Genomic DNA, 17,889 nt, shown 5'->3' on the forward strand with positions numbered 1-17,889 from the left:
ATGGATTCCAAGTTTTGTAACAAGTTCTCGTCTACCGTTTACTATTTCGATTTTTACAGATTGGGCAATTTTTGTGATTTTCATCAGAACGAAATAAAGGAAGCTTGCCACGCTACCGACTCGTATAGAAATTGCATGAAGAGAAAAGAAATGATGTCGGTGATTTCAAGAAAGAAAGGCGGATACTCCAGGTGCTCCGGTCAGGATCGCGAAAGTTGCACGCGTATATACCATTATAATTGTGAGACGTACAAATGGACGCGCGACGCTGAGTTAATTAATGTCAACAATAAATCGAGCGATTCGTATGGGCGTGGGTTTCTCCCATATCTTACGTACGCCACGTGACTGTAATACAGTATATCATTAATGCAACATATACGTAATATAAGACGATAGTTGAATACGTGATAAGTGCAGGAGGGGGATTTTGTTTATTAGGATTATTAGGATTATGAAGATTATTAATTGACAAGATTTAGGCGCAAATAACCCGGCTCGACGCAAGAATGAAAAGAAAAAAAATTGGGGTATTCGTGACGTATGAAAAATTGTCGACATCCGTTAAATCTCGTCTACAAATCCAAGTGTGATCGTCGGTCGTCTAGTCGAGTGATTTCACACCCGACGACAACTGAAGGCAGCCGCTCTTTCTCGCTTTCATCGTCAGGGTTTACACGTGTATATTAATGGGTCGAATGAAATATGTTAAGTATATTATATTACGAAGTAGAGGAGATAGAGGGAAGCTATTTTATCCATCTCTAATTAATTATCCACCTTATTCGAACGTAAAGATAAGATAGAAAAAAAAACTCGGTGGAAAAAATAATCAGTTCTTTTTTTTACTTAAATTATATCTTTAGTATATCTTTGGAATTGGAGAAAAGTTTATTATGAAAATTTCCTTCGTTCGTTACACGAAGAAGGATTATTTTCCGAATATTTGAGGGCACAGCTGATGAAATTTAAAACATCTACCGCAATAATTATAAGCTTGTTAATTTTATACATATAACGATTGTTGAATCATTTTTCCTGAAAAAATTTAAGTCTTTCAATTGTATGTAAATAACGTAAACTGCCGATGATTAATTAACGAAAATTATCACTGGTTTTTTTTTTTTAAACGACCTAAAGAATGAAATTTGTACGTTAAGCATTTAGTATTATACTATTGTGATTGGCTTAAAATTTACACTTTGTAAAATGTTACAGTTACGACAATGTTGTTGTGAATTTAATCACTCTTCAAATGTTTCTGTTCTATTTGACAGGTAAGACATTCTCACAAAGCCAGCTTCGGTGATATATTACATATTTCTAGGTGAAGAAATTTTTCACTTTCTCGTAAATTTGAATTCACCTGATTCGTCAAGATTACAATAATTCGTGTCGAAATATTCTGATGTTCCGTTACAGTAAGAATGACTATTACAGTCATGCCTCGGTCACCCCTGAATTCGTACATTTTATTCCGATTGCGGATGAGCAATTGAGCAAACATTGATGGCAAAAGTCTCTCCTTGCCTCTCCCTTCTCTCTCTAGTATCTACCACGCGCAGGCAACGATGCTGTGGCATTAAATGCACTCCCGCATGGTTCCGCGAGTGAATAGTAGGTCACTTCGGTGCGCGAAGCTAGCATGGAAGAGGGGGATATCGGATTACGAATAATTTATAAAAAGCCCAGAGCAAAAAACGCGGCGAACTCTCCGCAGAATTCCACGTAAAATCAAGCTGCAGTCTGCGCGGGAGGCGTGTTAATATACCTATACACGTGGATCAGAATTACGACATTATTAAGCGATGATCTACAGTATAATAAAATTTTTATTCCTTTGATAATAACTTTTATTATCGTATGAGTATAAATATTGTATATAACGATTCCTGTTGTATATTAGCATTATTATATGTTGTATTGTTTATTTCCGGAACGTGTGTTCTAACGCCTGCTAAAATAAAATCTGATACTACAGAGAGTTTTATCGCGTGTGTGTGTCTGTATATGTAATGGTATAATTATTAGACGGAATCGGAATTACACAGTTTTATTTACCGCGGTTGAGAATTTTTGCGGTCGAATATTTCACGAGAGCAATGTACGGTCTGTGATAAAATTTTTTTTTTATCACCAATCTAGCTTCAACAACCAACCTTCCCGAAACTTATTTCTTTTTCCAACACACACGTCGTTGTTCTGCTTGTAAGATGCAAAAGGCATATTTCTGCCTTTTTTTGCAGCTATCTCAACCTGTGTATAGATTCAAGAGAAACAATTCAATTTAGTGTAATTTATACTAGGAGAACAGAAGAGAAAGCTTGCAAATTTTCAAATCGAGTCTCTGACGTGATAGTTGAGTCGTTACTTATAGTAAAATGTTAATACCGTAATTTGAATTTTGAACTTTTGTTACCAATATATTTCTGCAGTTTTCTTTGGATTCGAGATTTGTCGTCACCTTGAAAGTTCGTACCTGCAACGTATCTGAAACAACCTGGTAATTATTATTGCATAGATACACGTTATTGACGTCGAGTATGTGTATTGAATTAAATTTTGCAGTCCCGCGGGCCTCGGCAGTATTTCGGAAATAAACCGCGATAAAAATACGACGCTAGGCTTTTGCGCGACCGAGCGAAGAGCAGCGGAGGCTGTGACCAATAAATCTCGGGTTGGTAAACTTCTGGGAGTCCGAGAGACCCACGCGTGTAAACGTGGTTGGAGGAAAAATTAAGCGAGTCCAGAGAACGAGATTGTTCAGGTTTTGCGCCCAGCTGCCCTAGCTTACAGGCTCCGTGAAATTCCTGAAAATTTGTTGCCTCCGTAAACAGCGTCTTTCGACGTTGATTACACCCGAAGATCATGCCTGCGGTGTCTCAACTCCTGATCCCCCGTATACAGGCATATTGCCATACTTTCCACCTGCCCTACCTACCGATTTACTTATTTTATTTCTTTGAGAGCTAAACGTGTGCGGTGTGTTTATTAATAATTAACCACGTTATTCGAAAATTTCGTGAGTTCTTTAAGGACGACGACTCAGTCATTGGCGATTATGCGTGACACCGCTTCGAGGAGATATTGCACGAGAAATGCATCCGTTATCCTGTAGCTCGTGTTGTTTTAGCACGTAATCACGGTTGTACGTTGTACATATAGTTTTGTATATTTTTAATAGGCGGTGCGCAACCGAAAAGGCGAAAATACACGGCGTCGTTTCGTTGATTCAGGACGACAGGTTCTCGGAAATTATTCTTTATCGTAAAAATATGGACACCTAGATTTTGGATGGAGGAAAGTGATTTTGAAACGGTGTCTTATCAGAGTTTTCAATACAATTCGGAGAAGCAACAAATTTTAGCCCAATTTCAGACGCTCGGTTGACACTGCTGGATATTCTTGAGTCTTGTACAATTTAAATTTTCTTGAAAAAATGTAAAAAAAATTATATAGATGCATTTAAATATTCACGCCTCTCATATCCTCGATACACTTGTAATCGTTGTTATACCTCAGATGAGTGGAAGTTTGAAGTGAAGCACACTTCTACAGTGGATCTTTATACCTTTTTCACCATTTATGTACCGTAGCATGCGTAGAACGCACCGAAATACGTTTTGCTCAAGTTCACCAATTACCAGATGCTACAAACTTTTTTTTAGGTATCGCATTATACGAAACGCCCTACTCTTGTAAGAACAATGGATAAATGATAAATAAACTCGGAATGTAATGTAAAGTTTGAAAGTCTCCTAAGCATGTATTCGTCAGACTTAAAAACTACATCAGTACACAATTTTCATTATAACCACTTATTCAATAGTAGCAATAGATATATTACCGATGAATAAATCAGAAAAAAATGTATGTGTCGTGAGAAACTTTGTCCATATTAGTTGTCGTTCATTGTTGGTCTTTATGTTACAGACGCTGAGGAGAAAAGAACGGGAATATGAGCATGAAATGGAGACGTTGGCGAGAGAGAAAATAGCAGCTCAGCAGAGGCTGGTTGGACTTAAAAAGGAATTGGCTGCCACCTGGGATCACATCGACTTCAATACAATGCTTCCAGAATCAAGTACTAACTTGGATGTCACTGCAACTAAGAATGGTATGTGTAAATGCTCGTAGTGAAATTATAGTGGTAGCAGCAGTTTTAATTTCCTAGATAGTAAAAATCCGTTCTCTGCGTCACACACCAAGGATGGATTGCACCGTTGCTATCCTGACACACGTTGACGCTATAGCAAACGTATATTTGCAGAGCATTTTGTTGGTTCACATAGGCAATGCGCTTTGAAAATATGCAACATATGTATTATGAAAATATGCTAAAGTATCATCAAGTATCACTAATAACATTGATATTGACAAGAATGATAAATAATTTGAAAGTTTTTAACATTCAAGTTGCAGAAAGTATGGACGTGGATGTAACTAGTCTGGCGAGAGGTGGCACCAGGTATAGCAGCACGAGTAGTTTGAGCAGTGCAGCAACGGCGAGTTCTCCACAGAACCTTCAAAGCACTCACTCAAATACAACTGTTCATAATCAAGTCGCAACTGCTGCCGTTGTATCGCAGACTCAGGGTCTAAATCTCGCTCAAAGCTCTAGAGATAGTCCCCCTGCCAGTTCCAGCCCTGGAGCATCTACGCCTAGCATTCCCACCCCAGCTCAGGTGATTGTAATAACATAATACATATCTGTATTGTTGGATACTAGAAATTTGGAAGTTATTGATTTTTTTTTTGTTTTTTTTTTTTGCAGTAGGATTCTTTTCGTATCATAACTTTTTTCAATCAGTCAGAGTACTGTTTACATTTCTTGGTATTGTTTAGCCACGAATTTTCCAAAGTTTTTTTCGCACCATATGCCAAGGACGAATTGCATAATTACAATTCTGTAATGAAATGGTGCTAAAGCAACGCAGATTAGCAGAGAATGCGATAACTGTGAATCGTCTGTTCTGGAAATTTGCTACAATCACGTTATGGCATTAGAGTTTTGAAAATGTATGTAATGACTGAAGGCTATGTGTGCAATTAAAACGGTAATTCTAAAATTTCGTATTAAAAATCATGTGGCACTCACTGCACCGACACTGTTGTGATAATGAAACTTCGTTTTGATTTTCAGGAGAAAGTCAATTCTCCCCCTACTATCGTACAGCAGTCGCATCAGCTGCACTTACCGATAAGTGCTCAAATGTTGAACACCAGTCAAGGCCTGGCTACGATTGTTAGTCCAACCCTTCAGCATCTTGGTCCAGGTCTGCGAGTAATTCCTGGTGACACGAGACAACTTTTGGTTACTCATACAACAGGAAACAATGAAACGCGACCCTTAACTCTGGCTGTGCAAAACTCATCTGATCAGTCGCGACCATTGATTGCTGTTCAGTCAAATAATGGAAGCGAACCAAGGCCTGTTGCCTTGGTCGTTCATTCTTCGGCGGCAAATGATAACAGAGTTACATTTGTGCATTCCCATCTGTCCAATAACGACAGGCCTCTGGCAGTTGCTGTTCACTCATCAGCAAACGATGTCAGGCCAGTTACCTTTGTTCATTCTGGAAGTGAGGGCAGACCGCTAGTTCTTGCCACACACTCTCCTGCATTGAACACTACTAGTAAGTTGTTATCAATTTATTAAACCATTCGAGTTCATGCAATCTACACTAAACTATCAGCATATAATAATAATTGTTTAATCTATTAGTAATTAGGCAACGGCTTGTACTAGTTTAATTTTATTTATATGAAAAACGATCAGATCATCTCAGATCATAGATTCGTTATTAATTTGGTTTAATTATTATGATAAATGAGATCAACTCGTAAATGAACATAACTAGTTGCCCTTACAGCATAAGTTGAATTATAAAACGACGGAAAATTTCAGATTTATTAAAAATTGTTGTCCTAATTCTGCAAGTAGTTGATATATTGTATTCAAAGTTTATCCCACGTAATTATATAAGTAGTGAATATTTCATACCTCACTGTTTTACAAATTCGGAAATAAACAAGTTCCTTATTTACATTATGATTTGATTCTCTTGAAACTGAAACAATAGCAAAATTCCATAGTTTTATATTCCTAGTATATGTAGAAATGTATTAATAAATAGTGTGTCACATAAATTTTATGAGTTTAGTTTGTTTACTTGTACAGATTACAATGTGTTTATTTGTCCTATGATATTTGTACTGTGACTTAATAATACAGCTTGAACATTATTCACCGTTACAGGTGGTCAGGCAAGAATAAGAACAGGAGCCCCACAGACGACGCAAGCTATCCATAAGATGGTGGGAGGCGTCACCCTCGTTGGGGGTAATGGTTCAGAACTGACAAGACTCCCAGGCGGTGCAGAATTGAATATTCTACCTGCGAATGGTGTGTTTCGTTCCACCAAGCCTCACCCCCTCACTATACAAGGAGGTGACTGACCATACACTAAAGCACAGTTTCATAAACTCTGGACTACACGCTCTAGTCATTTTGCAAATTGCCTGACCAACACGGTACGGTTTGGACTTGTGGAGAATGTTGATAGACTGATGGAATTGCTAAAATGAAATTTTTCCACTATTACTGAAAACGTTCTTTAGCCAAACTTTTTGTTATGCATTAACTAGTATTGATTTACACTCCGAGGATAGCGAGAGCATACATTTTGGCAAAATACATATTTCAAATTGAATTAACATCTATTAGTCAGAATTGCGGGTAGAGCGCATGAGGCCAAAGTCTGTGACTGTGCAATAAAGTAATGCCTCTTGTTCGACAGCCTTTTTCAAGTTGTTCCAAGTAGAACATATGTTTACGACTACTCCAATGTTATATTTTCCTAACATTAAACGTGGAATTATCTCGTGATATAGATTATTGTCGATTAATATTCTGACACATGATTTTCATTAATATCTTCAATTTTTCTTATTACATCATCAAACAAGTCTGTAAGCAAGTAGTCTAACTGATATATTAGTTGCATAAAAAAAAAAATCGAACAACCTGTATTAGAAATTTCATCGACGACGATGCAAAATATTGTAACTGGAATCCAGACAACACAAATTCCCTTCAGCCTGGCCATATTATTTTCATTTGTCTCCTAGTTTTTACCTCATACTTTCTACGTGGCTTCAATAATGTAGTCAGTGAAATAAAACTAACAATATGACATTTATTATGTTGATCTAGGCCTGACACTGAGTCATGCAGGGGTATCGCTCCAAACAACAACGACCAAACCTGGAACTACCGTAATGCAGAGCACTCCGTCCACAGAGGGTATAGCTCACATGGTTACTCCTTTGGGGAACCAGCATACCCCCTTATCCGGCTTGACGCCTCTCGTGACGCCAGTGACTGTAGTGTCACAGGGAAATCAAGTAACTGCTCATATACTGGCGCCTTCTAATCTTGCCGGTAAAATGATCACAACCCCGATACTGAAGTCAGTTGGTCAGATGCCGCTCGTAAATGCGCAATACCTCAATACGGCCACTTTGGTGAAACCGGTTGTTGTTGTTAGTTCACCGTCAACCACGGCCTCGACTACTGCTTCGAATTCGCTACCTACCTCAACAACACGTTCTAATGTCTGACAGAATAAATTTTTTAATAATATCACGTGAGGCATGGCTAGTATAAATGCGATTACCTGCGTTTTGTCGTACGAAGTAAAAAAACGGAAATATCAACGAACGTGCACAGGCGTTTTGATTGTGGGGAGGTTTGGCTATCCAGGGCAGAATATTGAGACCTTTTCTCAAATCGTCCTTGCATGGAATCTCTACATTCTCAAGGACAGTATTTATTCGAAATTCTGTACATCTAGCAAGTAAGTGCAAGATATTGGGATTTAAAAGTACAGACGCCGATAACAACTCTGGGATAATGAACACTATTGACATACTTGCTATTTTAGAAGACAGGCATTGGGATATTACTTTCATGGAATAATCTTAGCCTGAAACTTCTACATCCTCAAGTGCTGTATTTATTTAGAATTTATTATTATTATTTTTTCTTCTCATTTCTTCCTAAATTTTTCTGAATCCAAGGAAGCCAACACTGCAAACTTTCGTTCAACCTATTCGAATATTAAAATATATTGACGAGTTGATCACCATCTCTTTAAATTGTTATTTATTGAATTAATAGGTGTGCTACTGCTATGTGTAGGATTTGATGTAGCCAAAGATTTTATGTAGGTGGGTTTGAGGAATTGTATTGCAAATCATGCAATCTTCTAGTTCGTACGTAACCAGGGCTTTCTACTTGTGAGTATACCGAAATCAGCATAATAATTACATAATATAAATATACAATATCACATAAATATAAAATTAAAAATTCTCACTTTGGCTAGAGATATAGGATTGCATGAACATGCTTGGAAACATGTCTTTCCTGTAGTACATACAAACCAGGGATTCATAATTTATTGTTACATGCAGGGGTTGAAATTACTCTTGATCAAAATAAAGGAAACAAGCAAGGTTTATTAAAACTAAGACTATCATTGCAATTGCTATAATTCATTTTTTTCTTGTGGGGTATATAGAGCTGATGTTTGAAACGTAAATTATATGGAGATGTACAGCACAGAGTTCAAACGCTTGAATGATAATGAAGACATACCATGACGTAGCAATGTAAATATGTACTTGAGAAAGACTATAAATATCTATATTCTAAATTATAGTCAAAGTTCAAAGCTGATATCAAGTAAATAAATGTGTCAATGATTTTTTCTCTTCATATTTTTGTTGATATTGTCCTTTTTCATGTATAGGGCTATTAAAATGTAAAATTATAGATCAATTCTCCAGACCTTCAACTCTTAACGGTTAAACACTTGTCTAGAGGGAAAAAATATTTCATTTACTCGACTGGTAAATAAATAAATATATCCTCAAATCGACATGGTCCAAAAAGTAGGCAGATTATTGAAAAGACCTCGAGGTTTCAATCTCTGTTTATACTTGGCAGATCTCTCTGTTATCAAAGTAAAGCATGCTCGGTATTTTATTAACCTACGTAAAATCTTTGTTATGGTGAGAGAGAATCTGAATGTCTGATGGCTCATTGGTTATTCTATGACGAATCAGTGATATGGAGATATATAGTTGGAACATTTTGTAGTTACTAAATAAAATACTCTTAATAAGATGTATGCAGAACAATTCACACAGCTCAGCATCAGAATGTTTATTGGATTTGAGAGCAGTATTTGCGCGTCAGAAGTAAGTGAATAAATCTTGAGAAAATAAATGTAATGGATATTACATAAAATTCGCCCTATTCTCCTTAAAAAAAATGTATTTCTTGAAAAATATGCGTTAATCTGCATATATCCCACTTGGTATGTTCTTTTACTCACCATCAAAAAAATTGAGGATTGCGACTGTTAATTAGTTTCTTTCCAATGAACTTTGAAATGTGGTTTGGCTCGTGAAGCGGAACTGGCTTGAACTGCTTGAATAAAAGAACATGCCTCGAACTTAAAAATTGTTCGTTATTTCTGTAATAATGTTTTTTTTTCTCTTCACCGCACTGTTGCATGAACACCCAGAGTCAGTAACAGTTGTTAACTTAATTTGCGATTGCTATCATACCTGTACTTGGCGTAATTTATTTTTTTTTGCAATACAACTGTGCTCATCACATTATCTGTTTGACGTGGCTTATGGCTACATCTATCATGTCAGTATTTGGAGCATGATCAGATTTGAATTTTCTATATTGTATAGAGATTTTCCGAAAGTATGGCCAATTTTTAAAAAGAATATTAACAATTATCGTGATTGCAAAGCATCCGAGGGTGTCTCTTCATTTGGAAAAGAAAATGTTAATATGATTTGATTGTTAGTAAAATGTCATCTGCTGCTGCAATGTTTTTGAATATTTTGTAACACATTTTGGCTCCGCTGATTTCATCGAGAATAGAATGAGCCTATACTACATATGAAAAATTACGTGGTTGATAACTGAATGTTTGACAATGGAAAGATGACCATTATCCATTGGTCAATTTGTATAATTTGACGAAATTCAAAATTCGGACACGTTTACGTTCGTATCATCAGGTGTTACGTCGATTCTTTGGAAAAAAAAGCTGGGTTGAATAACAACTTGGTTCGTCAAAAGTGTTTCTGAATATTATATCATATATAATAATGCAGAAACGTATGTAATGACCTGACTTTAGAAACTAATCGAGTTAATCACTTTCATAAAGTGTTGTAAACGGACTTTGCAATATAATTTTTCGAGGCAATAGCTGTGCTTATCACCGTAAGCGACCTAAAGGAATAGAAGACCCACACAAGAACAAAAGCTTCTGATTGGAAGTTTGACCAATCAGATTTGTTTGTTCCTTTTAACAATAAAACCGTAGGAGGTCGTTCCATGTGTTGAATGCAGCTAATACATTAAACACGCCAGCCGCTTGATCAAGATATTTTGTCACATTTTTATATCAATTCATGCCTTGTGCATTATTTTTGTTATTTACTAACAAATACGAAATCCAACATACCACGTTTGGTAAATCGAATGGCTTCTGTGTATACATATCTATGCTTAGTTTTCCTTCGTCTTTAAATTAAACTAATTTCTTATATTCTCATTTCTTGACAAGTTCAATTTTACGTAATGCTTTTTATATATACCATATATGGACTGATTTTGGCACGTTTTGAACGAAAAGGTTGTTATATTCTCGGCATGTGTGATTGTTGGCAGTTTTGCCACTGTCTACTTTCGTATACTAGTATTAAACATGCGTATTGTACCTTTTTCTTTTTTTGTTTTTCCTTTTTATTAAATTATTTTTTATTATTGTAAATCCACAGTGTGATTTTATATCTTCCAGTAAAGTCAACTTACTGGCAATTGTACAACCTTGTCATACTGGCATTTAAAATAATCGGTGCCGCAACATGGCTATTCGTAGTTCACCTTCACGCATATCTCATATGTACAGGGTGCCTATGATAATTAAAGACGATTTAGAGTTTGTATGGTTTACCAAATTCTCACTTGTACATTTATGTAGACTGTGGATAGTAAATGTCATCATTGTCTTTTACAAAGTTCTTAGTGGTTTATTTTTTTCTTAGTCGTCAAATCATTTCACATACATAATATTGTGCATAAATGTCCGGTTTTCTTTCGAAACGAAATGCTGTTTATCAATTTAGTAAAAACCCAAATGGCAAATAGCCTATTCTCGTTTGCTATCATTTTTTATACAGCGTATGTATACGTACATATGAAATCATTGTTCATCTTATGCTAATATGTATGTAAAATTAATTGCTTTTACTGAGCTCATGTTTGCTGCAAGCGAGAATACGCAGTAAGGCAAGTGTACTAGTTATTGACACCCTTAGACGCAATTATTGACCCTTTTATTTCACAAAATTATTAATTTACAGCACAAATTGTGAATTTCTCAATGACTAAAACCAATTGCTAGAGGGTTGGACACTACAAATTTATTTTCTTGTAATTTTAGAACTAAGAATCAACCAGATACAACCAAAAATGGTCAATAATTGGGACAGGGTCAATAACTGGTACACTTACCTTACATAATTATCTAAGATCTCAGTTTTGACAGCAATCGTATGTCAAAGAAAGTCGCAAACTGATAATATCAGAACTAAATCAACATCATTATAAGCTATTATTGTTACATGCAATTAATGTTAAATTGCCTAATCATTGAAATAGGTTTAAAGACAAAGTGGTACACTGTAATAACAGATGAACTTTTTTAAAAAGTGGTAAAAACAAACAAATACAGGAAAGAAAATGAATCTTCTAAATATGCAAGGCAACCGAGATTTAATAGTGGGTTGGGTATGGGTTGAACGAGAAGGAAGGGAGAGTGTACACGAACAATGTGATATAAGTAATTAATAAAATTAATTAACAAACGTAATAATTAAGGGAAATAAAAATTATTTCCGTTGTAGGCATCCGCCGTTAATTATATTATCCAACTAACATCTCAAAAATAAAAATAAATTGAAAACATAACGAAAAAAAAAAATACAACAAAAAACATAATTACCATAATTGTACATAGTATACAAAACAAATGAATCACGAAATATAATTATATTGAATACAACACGAACGCCCAATTTTTACTCCACTGGACGTATATATTCCAGCGCTGTATATCCCATGCAATGAAGTTCATAAAACATACTTTGAATGGCAAGCGTATCGGGATAAATGAAACATAACAAAAAATGAAACATAGAACTTGTCGAAGTGTGTTTTATTAACTCGGTCGTCCTGTATGTGTCAATTGTACATAGTAAAAAGAAAGTTTCTGACGAAGAAGGGAAAAGAATGATGCAATCCATATTGAACAAAATGGGTTACACTTCTCTTTTTGTCTTTTTCTTTCACTTTCACCAGCTGGAAAAACATTATCTGTATTTGCTCATACACTGGACAGTACAAGTTAACTGACGTCCAAATCTTGCAAGTTGCACTGTTTTTTTTTCTTTTTTTTTTTTTATGCAAAACTCGCTTGACAAAGCATAATCAAAATTATAGCCTTGATTGATTATTTATATACTGACGAGTAAGTATATTCAGATACAGTGTGAGGAGGAGGGTGTTTACTATGTATGAATAAATTCCGCTTCAACGTAATTAACTCAATACAAATTGTAACGGTGGAAAACTACAAATTTTTCAGAGGTAATCAATGATCTATAAATTACGCGAACGATGTTAAATTATTACACTCACGTGTGTACTTCGCAATATAAAATTTCGACTGAGAATTATTTGCTTATCTGTACGTAGACAGATATGAGAACTGTAGCACATGTAATGTTTGAGAATTGTCAGTGTAAAAGAACTACCTGTAGCGAGAGACAACAAAACTAATCTAGATAATTCTAAAGTATTACGGTATCGTCAGTACAATGAAGTGATAAATTCTAAAGTGAACAAATTGCATTTTCATCAATCAATGCAATCAAGTTTCCAGATATGTAGTCATATAAGTTTATTTCTGTCTAGAAACGACTCTCATGTAAACGATCGTTATAGGTATATATGTTATGAAATTTGTAACAAATTTTATGGTATATTGATTACAAATCTCTTGTAATTATTACTATTATACATATGCTGTTGTCATCTGATCGTGACTAATAATCATCTCACCACCAACTTTATATGATATGAAATATTTTTTCATCAATTATTCAGTTCCACAAAATAGGATTCGCCGGGTGTTACATTTACCTATATACATAACTCTGAACAATTCCTAATTCTGCAGTGCAGAGTTGTTACCATAAGAAACAGTAGTTGGCTTGAATATGCCTGTCATCCTTTTGATCGGAAATAAATAATAATACGTGTCTTATAATATTCTAAGTGTTACTTATGATAGGAATTAGATAGTCAGAATGTAAGGTATGTATGGTTAGTGGAACAGAGACATAAGATTTAAAGTTATTTGAAGTAACTGTGTATCTAGATTACTCGTAAATTGGTCTTCTGCTGTGTTTCGTTATATTTTTGCGATACGTATAAGTTAGAGAGAAGATGAATAAATAAATAACTACATAAATCTATTTGTGTATAGTATAAGCTGAAACAAATCTCTCCAAGTCTTATGTCCAGGTTCAAAAGTACGTTGACATATGTAGGTAGTCGGGGTGGTGTTGCTGATATTACATGCAGCTAGCGTATCATGATTTTCGAAATGTTTATACCAAAAGAATTTCATCAGCTAGAATCATATTATATTACTGTAATTAAATCAGCTAGAATCATATTATATTACTGTAATTTTTAATAAGTAAGAATTATTCACAATTTCTTGTACCACGATAATATAGTTTAAAGTTATTGTTAGCTACGATGTAACAGTCTGGTATCATCTCTTTGTCGCTTTTCTTGGAAAATAGCATATTTAAGGGGGTATAATGCATTGAAAGCGCATATTTTTGTACTATCTCCGTATCTAAAATGAATTTCATAGTAACGTAGTTTTACCAGAGCATTTTCTTATCTTTCTTGAGTAGTACCAAAAACTAAGTTTCTTTATTCCTACCTGTGTTGAAAAACAATGTCCGCCTCTCATCGCCTTTGCATTGAATATCCTCTTTAAATTTGATAGATTTGAATTCTCGAGAAGGTTTACACCTTATGTCGACTGATTTTACTCTTAATATTTTTCTCATTCATTTTAAAAACACTTTTATACTCTCATCATATTATACGTTATGAATGAATTCTTTTGAGACACACGAGTCTTTCAAAAATATTCCCTCTTACAATGTACATGCCTTTACTGATTAACCGCAAGTTGCTTTGAAGAATGTAAAAATCTCGTTTATTGATTATTTACACCATTTCATAATAATTAATTGCAAGTTATTCACAAATTTAGCAAATTAAATTACTGATCCAGAGTTCTAGCTTGTTGTTTTCGTTGCACAAATTCATAGTTGAACTGTTCCTTGTTATGGATTAGGAATAATATACCCTATATCCATCCAAGTAACTTTATGTACACAATAAAAAATCAAGAAGTTACCATATTTTTTTACATTACATGAAATTGGTCAAAAACGTAGCGAGACTAAACGGACTGAATTTTGGATATTAAATTTCATTCTATTATGAATTGAAGTTACGACTGAATGGTCTGTAGGTAGTGGATTGGGAAAACTGAGAAGTTATTTGTTCTCCTGTATATTAACTCTGTAAATTTCTGTATATAAACACCTTGATAATATTGGTAAGTTTAATGAATGTCTATGTGTTATAATTAATGATGGCAAGTGAGGTTACGATTCTATGTAAATAAAATAAGTCGAGTCTTACTTGCTGTAATAAAATCAATTAAAAAAAAAAAGAAAAAATGAAGTGAATAAGTCATTGATGCATCAACATCGCTTTTCTCCGTCATATTACCAAGTAAAAATATCGCTTCATGCATTAATTTTTGCAGGCATAGCATTTGTCAGTTTGCTTTAATTTTTTATTAAAAATATTCATATTATTCGAGAATCATTTCTTATTATACTTTTATTTTAAATTCTGAACTGTGGAAACACAATGAAGTAATACAATTAATATCTACAGCTAAAGGTATTTCCTTAAATTGGTAATAGAGCTTAATTTAGTTTTCTGATTTTTAAGATGTTGAGAATATGTATAATGTGTACCATAAGATTTACAGGTAATAACGATAATGTTAGAAACGTACGTAATTTTTTCTTCTTTTAAACTGCTTTGAAATAAGAACATATTCTTTCAGAGATTCCTTGGACTACGCAATGAGAAATGGAGTCGTATATCGAACGATACATGTACTATTTTCAATTGGGCTACGATATGCAGTCATAATTATGAAAGTATTTATTGCATATCTGTATGTCAAATACACTTTTAATTTGAATAATATAGAAACTGAAAGCCTGATTGAGTCATGTTACGTTCAAAATACTTGACATAAACATAACATTTTGTTTGATATGAATGAAACAAATATAGAATCATCGTGTCATTGGATAATTATATGATGAGTATTAATAAGTTTCACGATGAATGTTATTAATACAATGACAATATTGTTATTTCGAAGATAAGCTTTTTACGACTATGATAGATTCATTGACCCCAAACACCCAGGGTTTCTATTCATTGGTGTGAAATCAACGGAAGACCCAGTGCCCCTAGACCTCAAAACTTTATTCATGGTCGGAATTTGAAACTCTCTGTTACATTCCGATAGTGACGTAACATACTGTCTACCAGAATGCGATGACAGGCTGAAGTTATTTGAGTTGGTACTCAGTGGGGTAGAAAAAGTGACCTTTGAATCATTTGGCTGGTATCTGTAAAGAAATTTTGAATGAGTAATTTTCTAAAATATGTTACCTCAGTATTTCAGAGCAGAATTTCATCTCTTCTGAAATGAAGGAATGATTGGATTTGGAACTGTTATTGTACTTTCAATGTCACATGAAATACCTTTTTTTATAAGGGTATTGATTCAATGTAGACGCACCACTACTTTGACTTTGGTTACTCAGAATGTTACTGTATGGGCTGTTCTGGCTGTTTTGAAGGGCCAACTTTAGTTGGATATTTTCATGTTCTAATCTGCGTATCTTTTTTGTTTCGTCTTTAAGCTTCACGATTTTCATCTCCATACTTGCGCATATTTGCTTCACACATGTGTATTTCTTTTCCTGAAAATTCAACAGTGTGAACTCTAGTTAAACTGTGATGCCGAGGAAATGTGAGAAAACGTAAATAGTTTCTGAAAGCTTGCTTTGAGTTTCTGCACGCCCCGTTTTTGTCAGGTAAGTTACACTCCTGAAATTATAACTTCTAATATTTATGTTCCAAAATAATTTACCCGTTATAAGAGTGCTTCAAATATTACATAATTCTGTACTGAGTGTTATTGCTTTTGAGGCGTAAAAAATTATACATGACTTTTTCACATGAGAATAATATATTGGAACGAAATAACACATACGATTTCATAGTATCTTTTTGCCACAATACGATTTTGCTCCTCTTGGAAAGTAGCGATATTTACTATCTGCTGTAGGGTATCTCTTAGGGATGAAAAGTATGAAGCGATATGACTTTCCAATGGTTCTTGCAGGCGTATCGTGGCCACACCGATTGCATTGCATATGACGCATTGTTTTTCTGCTGCATTTTGACGTAATGAGATGTGTTTATGAATGGGAAGAATATAATGGAAACAGAATATTGTCATTATTGAACTGCTTCATAATTATTGGATGCTGCGCATAAAATTTTATTCAGGCTTCATCTATAAGATGAACAGATGGAGTGGAAATTGATTCAACATTTATTTTGGGATCCAGCCTTTACGGTGACTTGAAATTATACCTTCTAAGCGAAACGAATATATTATACGACTCATCTTTGCTAGTGTAAGTACTCAGCGGTAAATGAAACTGAATTCATTTACAATGATATTGCGGAATGGAAAAAATATTCAAAGTGTTCAGATGATGAAGAATAATAGCTGCAAAAATATTAGTGATTTGCCAAGAAAAGACTTTTGTCATTTCAAATATCGAACAATTGGAGTAGTTCTCTTGTATCGCAACAGATAACAATTGAAATTAATATATTCTTAGTTCGCATTGCAGATTTTTTGTGTGATTAATCTTTGCAACTTAGATCTTGATTTCTCCCAATTTAATTATAATTATTCATCTAATACCTTATTATTGTATATCTTATACCTTGGCCGATACATTTTTGGCAATAGACATGTCCACATTTAGTCAGAGTGAAAGGTTCCTTCGCAACTTCAGCTCTGGTGTAGCAGTTGTTACAACGAATCCACCTCATGGCTTGGAATTTAATGATCTGCTATTGTATGTATGCTCTATAAGTAAGTTTCACAAGAAAATGTTATTAAACAATGAGTCTCACTGATTGTGAGAGTGCGACAAAATCCTACGACTATTTTTTATCTGAATATCACTGAATTCCGTTGGACAAGTTTTTGTAGTAAGGTGTTTGGTTTCGAAGTGTTTCCACTTGAAAATTTGGCCGTTCTTCGTTTTTGCTGTTATGTGAGTGAATGAATATTTAGGCCGGTAGGCAATCTTCTTCGGATTAATGCACCTTACAAGTGATCTTCTTTACATTTAGCATGTAAGTTGTGCGATTTCCGGTCCCGAAATACTTCACAAGCGAACTAACGGTACGACTGTGCCTAAGGCGGTCAAATTCGTGATGAGAATAGTTAACAATCGGCAATTTTCATGACAAAACGGTTCCTCAACGTACAATTCAAAATCGAACAGCCGCGAATG

General features: G+C 34.6%; 2 protein-coding genes across 3 annotated transcripts in view; one reads left to right on the forward strand and one right to left on the reverse strand.

The window, feature by feature from the left end:
* The window catches only part of LOC124214431 (uncharacterized), a 93,652-nt gene extending 80,017 nt beyond the window's left edge, over positions 1-13,635 (forward strand). Inside the window, exons 8-12 of the mRNA XM_069134393.1 lie at positions 3,934-4,117; positions 4,417-4,685; positions 5,144-5,636; positions 6,260-6,406; positions 7,217-13,635. Coding sequence (XP_068990494.1) covers positions 3,934-4,117; positions 4,417-4,685; positions 5,144-5,636; positions 6,260-6,406; positions 7,217-7,623 — 1,500 coding nt within the window. The 3' untranslated portion in view covers positions 7,624-13,635. The remainder of the gene's footprint in view (positions 1-3,933; positions 4,118-4,416; positions 4,686-5,143; positions 5,637-6,259; positions 6,407-7,216) is intronic.
* LOC124215431 (RING finger protein narya) lies at positions 13,595-17,854 on the reverse strand. Of its 2 annotated transcripts, XM_046618808.2 has the most exons (5): positions 17,699-17,854; positions 17,311-17,456; positions 16,563-16,744; positions 16,049-16,269; positions 13,595-15,912 (listed from the first exon to the last, which is right to left on the reverse strand). In XM_046618808.2, the coding sequence occupies exons 2-5, from the start codon at positions 17,417-17,419 to the stop codon at positions 15,675-15,677; spliced, it is 750 nt and encodes a 249-aa protein (XP_046474764.1). In that variant the 5' UTR covers positions 17,420-17,456; positions 17,699-17,854; the 3' UTR covers positions 13,595-15,674. The 2 variants fall into 2 exon arrangements, with proteins under 2 accessions (XP_046474764.1, XP_046474765.1); XM_046618809.2 differs by lacking the exon at positions 16,563-16,744 and having other exon boundaries at positions 17,311-17,854.
* Between the last annotated feature and the right edge of the window lie 35 nt (positions 17,855-17,889).

Source organism: Neodiprion pinetum, chromosome 3 (assembly GCF_021155775.2).
Source record: "Neodiprion pinetum isolate iyNeoPine1 chromosome 3, iyNeoPine1.2, whole genome shotgun sequence".
Taxonomy (NCBI): Eukaryota; Metazoa; Arthropoda; class Insecta; order Hymenoptera; family Diprionidae; genus Neodiprion; species Neodiprion pinetum.

Excerpts from the sequence above, each read along its gene's own strand:
- LOC124215431 (XM_046618808.2), bottom strand. The coding sequence starts at position 17,419 with ATGAGGTGGATTCGTTGTAACAACTGCTACACCAGAGCTGAAGTTGCG. Across the intron at positions 16,270-16,562 it reads CAAAAAGATACTATGAAATC|GAAAAGAAATACACATGTGT; the intron begins GTATGTGTTATT and ends TTGAATTTTCAG. Across the intron at positions 15,913-16,048 it reads CAATACCCTTATAAAAAAAG|ATACCAGCCAAATGATTCAA; the intron begins GTATTTCATGTG and ends ATTTCTTTACAG.